Source organism: Erigeron canadensis, chromosome 3 (assembly GCF_010389155.1).
Source record: "Erigeron canadensis isolate Cc75 chromosome 3, C_canadensis_v1, whole genome shotgun sequence".
NCBI classification, from domain to species: domain Eukaryota; kingdom Viridiplantae; phylum Streptophyta; class Magnoliopsida; order Asterales; family Asteraceae; genus Erigeron; species Erigeron canadensis.
The window spans coordinates 943,381-954,342 of record NC_057763.1 but is presented as its reverse complement, the minus strand read 5'-3'; the positions used below and the strand labels follow the sequence as shown (position 1 = coordinate 954,342).

Sequence of the window (10,962 nt, the reverse complement as noted above, 5' to 3'; positions counted from 1 at the left end):
TGATAGTGTTTTACAAAGATTTTCTAAATCTTAACAAGATAAATAAAGTTAATAAAATTATATGTTTACCTGAATGTAGACATGTGATATAGAGAAAACATATATTGAAGAGTGGCACAAGTCATGAAGCATACATAGATACGCCCACTACTTTGTTGAAAGTGATGCTTATTGAAATAAAATTTATCAACACCGAAGTTTCGATTCGGATTAGCTTTTTTAAAGTAAAGTTTCATGCATTTTTCTATTAGTACAAAACACATTGATGATACATTGATCACATAAAAAAAAGCAAAAAATCAAAGTAAAGAGAAATTTTAGTTATTAGTATTGCTCATTATCATTTTTTAAAAATTCATAAAATAAAATGCAATTCAAATTCATCACAGACTTGCATGGTTCAAGTTACACGTACTTTCCAATTAGATGTTAATGTGATGTCCCGAATGTTAATTGATAATTAACTACTACTAACTAACTTGTTCAGTTAAAAAAAGCACACTTCTATTGATTTAATGTTTTATCAAAATCTTAATCAAAGTGTATAATGGAATTTAGATTTTAGTTTCATTGTTTCAAGGAACTCTGCGAATCAAACAGATCCTTAGATAATCAGGTCTTAAGGAATGGGATTCCCTCAAGTTTCTCCAACTTGACTAGTTAGGGAATCATTCTCCGGGTCTTAAAGTAGTCGACGACTTTGCCCAATGCCATAACCGGCCCACCTCTACCGGATGATAAAGATATTTGTTATTGTAGGAGGTGGTCAAATGTCAACTAAATTCAAGTAAGGACTCAAAGGGAGATTAAAAAAATAGGGTGTAAAATGAAAGTATAAAGAATAGAGAGAGTGGGGTTAAAATAAGAAAGGGAAGAAGAGCAGCAAAAAGGTAAGAATCCGGGGGGTGAAAACGACCCCACTGTAAGCCTCGGTAGAGCTGTCATTTTCTTTGATGTCCATCGTACATTCATTACCCTGTCTTTCTCACCTTTTCTACCCCCTCTCTCTCTCTATCTCGTCCCCCAACTGTTTTAAATTGTACATGATGTACATCTTGTTACTATAAAGCTAGTACGTACTCCTTTGAGACTTAAAAACACAAATAAATACGTTGTGATGTGGTATCTAGTTAAGAGATTCGAAAGAAATTTAAAATGTGGATTTTTATTATATCTTTTTAAACTTGTAATAGTAAATGTTGGCTTTTAAAAAAACACAAATGAACATAATCATAACCAATCGTCTTCTTAAAAATAGAGTTTAATAACATAACTATATCGTTGTGATCATGTACTAAAATGTAGGATGACTAAACCTGTATTCTATGTAACAAACTTATAATTCTTATATGTTTTATGTATTTGTATACTTTTGCCAGTTAACAAGTGTATTTTTTGATGTAACAATCATATAAGTTCGAGTCATATGACAAGAAGTTAAAACACGTTTTCAATATCGGTGTGCATACATAACTAACAAGCTTAATTAACAAATAACAATGTATTACTTTTTATAAGACCAGAAACAAATTGCATATAAGGTGGTCTAAATATTGTTGTTACTTGTTAATAAAATTCAGTTTTAATGAATCCGAATAAAAACATGAATGAAAAAGATAATATTGTTGTTAGGATTTCAATTTTTAACTTTTTTGTATGTAGAATTCTTGTGAAAATGATCGAGATGAAGGAATCACGTGGGTGGCGGGAGGGTGAAGGCCTAGTGTCAGTGTGAAAGGACAAAAAAGAGAATATGGTTGTGATGACGAGTCACTAGATTTCAACAGTGATATTTGTCTATCACATTTATTATGTATTAACCAAGAGATAGTCCTACACTCTTTGCCCCAAATAGGTACAAAAATGTTGTATTTAGTTATATTTTACATCTTTGTGAAATTATTATTTTTTGTGCCAATTATGTCAATCTTAGTGTTATTATTACTACGTGTGGTAATAAGAATGTCATCATTGTCTCATTGAAACTTGACAAATTTTATTTCATCATGAGTGTATGAATGATATCTTGGGAGAAACACATGCATTTAATGAACAAAGAGTTATTTGAGGATGAAGTTTTTCTGAAATTGATTTATCTTATTAGCTAAAAATTCTTTTAATTATTTTAAATGGTGATATGTGGATATCACTAATTCTCTTTTTTAATTTTACCCTTTGATTTTTCCACATGTATCATAGTTAGGAGGATTTTTAAGATATTACTTTAAATATATAAGGATGACTATTTTTTCTTCTAAAAATTTAAACGTATGTAATCTTAAGATGTTTCCTTGATGAGAGTTTGAACTTTGAACATAATTTTTTTAGACGAGATAGGACATTTCATTACTACTAGACCACCTTAGTGGTGGATAAATAAATGGCTTGTTTATTCACTTACATAAGTTAATAAATGTTGTGTTGTATTGTAGATAAATCGATAGCCAAACCAACCAAATTACTTGTGGTTAAGAGTAGTAATGCATAGAATTTTATCAAGTACCAAGTTCAAAAAATTTACAATTATCGCACTAACCCTTTTGTAGTGGCCGAAAATAATGTTTCATAAATGCGAATGTTAGGGTTTCATATCACATTCTTCATGTTTGTTCAATAATATGTGATTTACCATGTTGATTGGGGCTCGGTTCCTTAATTAAGAACCAATAATAAGTCGATTTTAGTTTGACCATTTTTTTGAAAAAGTTTTGCTAGAGAAAAGAAACGCACATCTTATTACAAATAGAGGTGAAAATTGGAAGAGTACTTGGCATTTGGCAACTCATTGAGGTCACAACTATAACATGATTATACACGTACATGTATGTTTATTATATGTGTCACAAACTTATTTTGGTTCTTTATAAATGTTTCAAATAATAGTTTTATCTGTTTTTTTTTTTAAAGACAATTTTCATTTATAACACAATACAGATACAAAGGGGATTATTATACACAAATAATAAGAGAACTATACTTAAACAAAAACAAAACTTTTTAAATGTTTTTGGTGGGAAATGATGTTTGATTCATGAGGACTTGGGTTAACCCATGCGTCTATCGTAAGGTCCTACAAAGTGAAGTCATTTTCATATCTCGGTCCCCTATATGGATTTTATATTTATATAACATATCTTCCATTATTTTTAACTTTATATTTAGTAATAGTTACTGTTAAATCATTTCGTATGACAGTTGAACTTAGGTTTATAAATTATCAATGGTCCCTTAGATATGTCCATCAAGAAAATGATGTAACCTTATTATCTTTTTTGCATATTACTATGAAGATTTTATGTTTATTAGATATGGTATAATTATTGCAAGAGAAAATATATAACAAATATACGAAGCAATATATTATATATACATTTTATGTATTTCAACATTACTACTTGTATTCTCAAGTTAATGTAACACCATATTTATTTTCAAGGGAAAACGGAATATAAGGCTGTCCGACACCTAAGCTTAGGTGTGGAACCCCTCATATACTAATATTTTATTATTTATTGTTTAATGAATAAATGCATGAGCCTCCATGATTTTTATGGTTTAAAAAATTAATATGTGAGTGTCCGACATCTAAACTTAGTTATCTAATAGCCTTGTATTCCCATCCCCCTATTTTCAATATATGTTTGTGTATTTTGCAAAATATACAAACCCATAACCTACATATAACCCATAATCCTACACCTAATATAAGGACCATAACCCTTTGACTACTTTTTGAAGACACTATTTGATCTTCATGGGCAAAAGGTTGTACCCCTATATCACTTTCAAGAATTTAACTAAAGATACTACAAGTCTATAAAAACTTATTTTTGACCATATATATACTAATCCCAAAAAAAGGAGACTCTAGTAAGTTGAAACTTGTGTGTCTAAAGATAGGATTCCATCGATTTAGAAATAAAATGGGAATATACAGTATTATACAAACTATGAAATATTCAATGGACATTTAAAAGTAGTAACCCCGAAATATATTAATGTTATTATTTTGTTAGATTTATATTCATGTCTACAAATTTAGTCTTAATATATGACAAATTACAGATTAGGATTAAAGGGAAAGAGGATGAGTAGAATTCATATAGAAACATCAAATTTTTAGACATGTTTTTAAACATATTAAATTACTCTCACTTGGCCTTACTCTAACACACCAATTTATTGTCAAACACAAAGATGGAGATGACAATTTTGACAATATATACCTAACAATATGTCTTTAAAATTTATACGTGACGTGATGTAATTTCATACCGAGCGAACAAGTTGATAAGTTATTCGTAACACATTTGTATACCAAACGAACGAGTAGGCTTGTCAACCTGATTGACACGGTCTGGCAATTTTAATCAATATAATTACACCTTTTATTTAGCCTTTGCAACTCGCCCATGTTGCCACTTCTACAAATATGACATGGGTAATTACATAACATGACTTTTATCGTGCCAAACTAATTTAGGTCAAACTGTAAAAGAAAAAATTGGAATGTCTAAAGATCACACAAATTTTCTCTGTACCAGAAAATACCAAACCAACCCAAATCCTGTAACAAAGCACCATACTTTCCACAAACTTCCCACCCACCAACTATGATAAGACAGATCACTCCCCCAACATATACATATTTTCACAAAAAACCTTAATTAAAGGACACAATGGTCAAATACTAAAAGTATATGCAATTACACACCTGACCATTGTTTGATTTATGGATAGTATGATACCTCAAGAAAAGGTTGACCTACCAATTTTAAAATAACCATTAAAGTGTAGGAAATCACATAATTGCCCTCGAATATTTTCAACAATATATATTTATAGATATAAGTTGTAACTTACAACAAAAAGAACATTTACATATTTGTGATAAGTGATGAACGATAAACATAAGAGTGGGTATATGTTTTGTCACCATGTCCACAGGCAACAGGCAACACATGGATATACACACAACACAACAATAGTACTAATAATAGGAACATCACAACCGACACTCGACTTCATGTTTTTTATATTGTACCAAATATCACATCCATATGCTTCCATTATTCATGGTCCCTCGTCCCTACCCTTGCATTGTATTATATACGGAAAGATTGAGTCATTAACTTGGCACTTACCCATTTTGACCACGTTTCATGTAAAGGCCGGTAAAATAAAAACAACTCTCACATTCATACACTAACCAAAAAGTTCTGGACTCGAGCCAGTTTACAAAAAATATGTGCAAAAAAATAAAGAAGTAGAGAACTTTGAAGTTCGAATAAGTTAAAGAGGCTAGAGGTTGAAATTAACCGAAAAAAGATTATATTATTAATATTATTATTATTGAGACAAAAATTAGAGTGTTATACCATCTTTAACACAAGATTTATTAAGATTTGGGCCAACCAAACAAACCAGTTCCAGCCCGTAACCCAACCCAACCCAACCAAATCACCATTTTAGCCACTTCTACAGTTCTACGGTTCTACAATTCTACCATCTACATTTTACACATCTATTAATTTTAGAACAAACGGTAAAAGAAGATTTAGAGCATAGCCAAGCACCAATATAAGGGTCACACCTGATAGATTTATATATAATATAATAATAATAATTACTATGTAGCCAAAGTTCTTAGGAGGATGATAGAAGGTAACAAGCCACAACCAATTTTCTATATCATGATGTGGTTTGTTTATTCACTAAGCACGAGCTTTTTCAGATACCCTAACCCATGGCATATTTCTGGGTCCAGGATCGAGCAGTGGTCTCATACTTGGCCCTGTCGTTCTTGTACATATGCGCGATTTCAGGGACTAAAGGATCATCAGGGTTTGGGTCTGTCAAAAGCGAACAGATTGAAAGCAGAACCTGCAAGGGTCAAATACATTAGATTCACATAAACATTAGATTCACATAAAACTCCAGGCCTAGCATCATTACTATCACCACCATACCATGTGGCATGCACCTAAAGTCCCAGCCCCGAGACCGTCCTAGGAATGGACAATGGTTCCAGGCTGGCTTGAGACATAAATTGCAATTAGCACTTCTATTTGAGAAAAAGATCCTGGAAAGGTTACAATCTCTACTAAAAGAGCAGTTCCTGTGCCCCATCACCTAAAATTATGTTTTTCATGTAGCGAATCTGTATATATTTCGGATGCTGTTTCAACTTTTATATGCGCTAAATTATTCTTCAAACATAAATAATAGAACTACTTTTGAGGTTATTTTTATATAACTTGTTTATATTCTTTTTATACTACAACAGTGAAACCATCCTCCTTCCCAAGAGCTGGGCTTTAGCAACTTGGTTAATAGCAGGCCTACGATGTTAGGCCCAATCTTTGTGCACTTTTGTAAGTCATGCAAAACATCAATGTTGGCGAACTGTACAACTCAGCCTATGTTTAGTCAGTTTAGAAATTGAAAAAAATATATTACCTTGGAGATAGTAAGTGCCGGACTCCACTGTTCCTTCAAGATGTCAAGGCAGATGCTACCATTGCTGTTAATATTGGGGTGGAATACCTTGGTTCGGAAGGAGACCTGCCAGCCATAAACCAGTAAACGGTCATATTCACAGCATATCATCAACCTAGATTATCCTGCATTAACCTAAAAATAGTTTGTGGAAAACAAATGACCCAATTTATAGAGTAATTGGATATAGAAGATGGTGATCACTACCTTTGGTGGTTTAAAAGGGTAATCAGGTGGGAAGTGAATGGAGACAACAAATATCCCGCCGGAAAAAGGGCTGTCGATAGGGCCCATTATGGTTGCTTGCCAATGAAACATGTCTTCGCCAATAGGGCCTGAAGAGAAAATATAATTTTGAGTATTTAGAAATACAAGGCAGATCTTTCTGTAAGAAAACAAGTTAAGTGAAAATACTCAATGCCAATAAATACAGATAAAAAGATGACTATCAGATGATCAACCTTTATCAGCATAAGTTTTTGATGTCAAGATATTAATGGATTACACAGGTCCTGTCAGGCTGTCAATAAAACTCATCTAACATATTACACATATTAATTTTGAGTTATTCAGCCATATTTTACTAGAAACATTAAACTCTCCTAAAGGAAGCAAAAAAGACAGCCAACAGGTGTCACAAATAATCACTTTCTACGTTCAAAACTTTGTAACGTGTAGCAGAATCAGACTGCCATATACAAACCTTGGTTTGAAAGAGCACGCCTCTTGCGAGGAAAGTCAAGGTGTGAGGTGACCATGAAAACGCCTCTTATGCACGGAGGCACCACATTTAGAAGAAGTGAGTATGAGGCGTCTCCTCCAAGACATTTTTCAGAGAGTCAAGAAGCGCTGGCTCCAGTCGCTTCACGTAACTGGTTTCTTTTGTGAACCCAAATCAGGTTGTTAGTTTTTTTTTAATCAAGTCTAACATCATGACAACTTTAAAGCCACCATCAGTTTTCAAAAGCCCGTTCCCAAATTTTCATTTTTTTGCCATAACCAAAATCCTCAACCTTAACAAAGAAAAGCTTCTCTGTGTCTTTTCTTTTCTGATTTATTCCAAGGTAAGAGTGTAAGACAATCTTTTCTTTTCTCTCAATTTCTCTTTCCCAATGGCTGATTTCCTCAATCCATGCTTCTAATTTTGAATATCCTACGCTTATGTTTCTTTTTACACATCTTATTTACAGTTAATCAATTTGGCGTTGTGAAAGCTCAAACTATGGAAAGTTAGATTTTATTCAAACCAAGATACAGATCAAGTCAGATTGTCACACAAAATATTGCTCCATTTACTTTATTTATGTCAGAATTCAAAGTATTTTCATCATCGCAAGACATTTAAAGGCCCTTAATATAGCCACTTAGCGACATACAAGCAGCATTAATATAAGAAGACACCAATAGTTGGGGTAATGAAACAGGAAGAGAGAAACTAACCAGCACTGCAAGAAACAGGAGGATCCTTTTGCAAGTCTTTCAATTCCTTCTGAATTCGTTTAGAGGCCATCGCGAGAGATCACTATGCCTGCAGAAACAAATTCATACTTTCAATTCACATGAGAAAAAAAAAAGAGAGAGAACTTAAAATTGCTACAAAAGCTTGTGCACATTTGAGTATTTTAAAAAGAGCAATTAGGGACAGACTCTGATGGTTATGCAGCATTTTGTATATGGTGTTGGTGCACTTTCTATTTTTTAGGTAGCAAGTAATATATCTGAAACCTAAAATTTTTGCATTGTATGAGAGGCAGATCACAGAGTTGAGAGGCCCGTCTCAACAAAGAGTTCCAAGAAAGCTCCATAACTTTAACAATGCACTGATTCACTGATTGATAAAAATTCACAGATGATGGTCTTAGCCAAGCCACTGTATAAACTAATACTAATATTTAAAGTTCCATGATTTCATAATTATCATTTATACCTAGAGTAAAATTAGTATACACATTTGTTTATCATTACTTATCATCTAAACGAAAATCGTATTCTCCTTTTCGACTTATAAAAATACACAATGACTTAAAAGTTAATATCTCAATATATTGGTTAACAGGAAACTGAATCATACTGAAAATAATGGTTAACCGACTATCATTTATCTCAGCTTAAGTTTAGGTTCAAGTAAACGATGAACTGATATTATCGGTTAACTGATTCTCAGTCCAGCCTGGAACATCCCCACATGAGACTGGGTAATTCTTTAATAAACTCATATATGCTTGGGCGCAAAGGTATCTAACATACAGTGAAAAATAGTGTTAAGCATGCATGAAAAAACAGTGTTTATTTGGACATTCACAAATGATCGAAGTAGACAAATTTGCAAACTTCCTGAATGGCTGAATGTAACTAAACAGTTGCAGGCCAAAGTAAATATACTCTATGCAGAGTACTCTGCATCTACCTTTAGTTTTCTTTATCTTCTATAAAAGCAATGAACAAACAAAATTATCTAACTCTATAAAGAGTCAACGTCACAGCAACACGTCTAGAATGAGATGACACAGACATGCTGTACAAATTGACTATTTTTAAGGCACTGATTATAATTGGAGTTTCTAAAGTGATAATTATTATTTCTATTTAAATTTTGAAGAACACGCTTAAGGATTCACTCTTTAACTACGCCTATGCCTATAAATAAGCGTATTCCAGGCATTGCTCTCATGAGAAAACGAAAACCATCGTTAAGTATCTGAATCTTGATAAGACAATCATACTTCCTTCAAAGCATGATATTTTTAACGATATATATACAGTTACACACAAAACAACTGAAGTTCCGCAACCACGAACAGTTTATGCATATCAACTACTTTAGATAACTACTCCCTATCTCCGAAACACGGAATTAATGATTAAAAAAAATAACTGTCAGTAATTTCTTTGTGATAACAAAGTAAAAATTCCGGCGCATATTTGTATCAGGTCTATAACAGTTCTAGAGTAAATACTAGGTTATTTATACTGCTAGTAACATGTATTGAAACATGTTACAACTTCTCCTATAATAATTCGGTGATCGTGATAAAAGTAAATATTAAAAAAAAAAATGTTTATCTGCTAATTATATACATAAAAAATAAAATAAAATAAATTTCTTTAAAATAAACATGCTTAAATTTTAAGCAAATAAGCACCTATAAAAGAATAAGCAGCCTTTGTTAATTCTACTATAGATACTTACATTATATATATATATACACATATATCTATATCTTAAGTATAATATTATTATTAATAAAAGATAGAGCCGATCGACCGTAAAAGGCCTCGATTTACCAAAATTTTGGCTTTGAGTACGTAATAAAACAAAGGAATTATAAAACAAGATGATCGATGATCGAAATTATTAAATATTTAATAGATTAAAGAAAAAAATTGAATCGATTTTACCTGAACCAGAGGGGGGACTAGGGTTTGAAATTGTGGTGGATTTATCGAATTTCGATTTTTGAGAGATATATATAAAGTGAAGTGATTGATTATTATGGAGTATATGTATAGTAGGTTGGTAGCTGATTTTGGGCCGTGTGGCAGATGCCAATCTTACCTGTCACTTATTTTAATCTTTTTCTTAATAGTAAATATAAAAAAATTAAGTTTGTAAACGATTCGGTTCGGTTAAATAAAAGTTTTGGTTTGATTCGGTTAGTTAGAAATTTTGAACCATTAATTTTGGTTATCTATTTATTAAAGTTATGCTAATATAAAGTTTAAGTTTTCAATCTTTATAATAAATAAAAAATAATTGTCTTTCAAAAGTATTTTTAGAAAAAATGTGATGTGGCAAATCTTCATTTTTACTTAAAAGGTTTTTATTATAATTATGATGTCATAAATAATTTACACTATTTTTAATTAAAAATAAGTCACTAAATGCTTATTGAAAGTTATTAATTTTTTATTACAAACAAAGAAAATTATTTTATATAGTATAATATCCTTTTATGTTTTGTTAATGCAATAGGTACTTTATTAATTTATAAATATTGTGTTATTCAATTCACTATCTCCAAAAATTACTTGCATATATTTTAGTTTTATAACTTTAATTAAAATGTTCGGGTTAAACCCGGGTAAATTCGCTAGTTATAATAGTAAATTTACATTGTATTAACTAATTTTTAGTTATTTAACTACATTAATATTTTTTTTTTATAAATAACTATATTACATCTAATTTTGAATTACTTTTTTCTAACGTTATATTTATGCAAATCAAGTTTTATTTAAGAGTATCATGATTTACTACTTAAAATGTCTTCTACATGATATTACTAATATTTTTGATAAATATTTTAAACAAAGTTAACAACTTTTCTTAAAAATAGTATATATATATAACAAAATTACTTAGAATATCCAAAACTAATCATGGATTGTGAAATAAAGTTTGTAAAATTGTTAATATTTTAGACGACAAATACAAAATTTTAGCTAAATATATATGTAAATAAT

The 10,962-nt window shown here is 31.0% G+C and overlaps 1 protein-coding gene across 1 annotated transcript; it reads right to left on the bottom strand.

Moving 5' to 3' along the window:
* Positions 1-5,581: 5,581 nt before the first annotated feature.
* Positions 5,582-9,997, bottom strand: LOC122593244 (ubiquitin-conjugating enzyme E2-17 kDa-like). The gene is made up of 5 exons (XM_043765630.1): positions 9,898-9,997; positions 7,939-8,026; positions 6,706-6,833; positions 6,460-6,564; positions 5,582-5,883 (listed from the first exon to the last, which is right to left on the bottom strand). Exons 2-5 carry the CDS (start codon positions 8,006-8,008, stop codon positions 5,740-5,742), a joined length of 447 nt encoding a protein of 148 aa, XP_043621565.1. The 5' UTR covers positions 8,009-8,026; positions 9,898-9,997; the 3' UTR covers positions 5,582-5,739.
* Between the last annotated feature and the right edge of the window lie 965 nt (positions 9,998-10,962).

What these genes read in the sequence shown, in the direction of transcription:
- LOC122593244 (XM_043765630.1), bottom strand. Translation starts at nt 8,008, where the DNA reads ATGGCCTCTAAACGAATTCAGAAGGAATTGAAAGACTTGCAAAAGGAT. An exon ending in TCCTGTTTCTTGCAGTGCTG is followed by an intron (nt 6,834 to 7,938) that starts GTTAGTTTCTCT and finishes TTTTCTCTTCAG; the next exon opens with GCCCTATTGGCGAAGACATG. An exon ending in CGGCACTTACTATCTCCAAG is followed by an intron (nt 5,884 to 6,459) that starts GTAATATATTTT and finishes TGACCCTTGCAG; the next exon opens with GTTCTGCTTTCAATCTGTTC.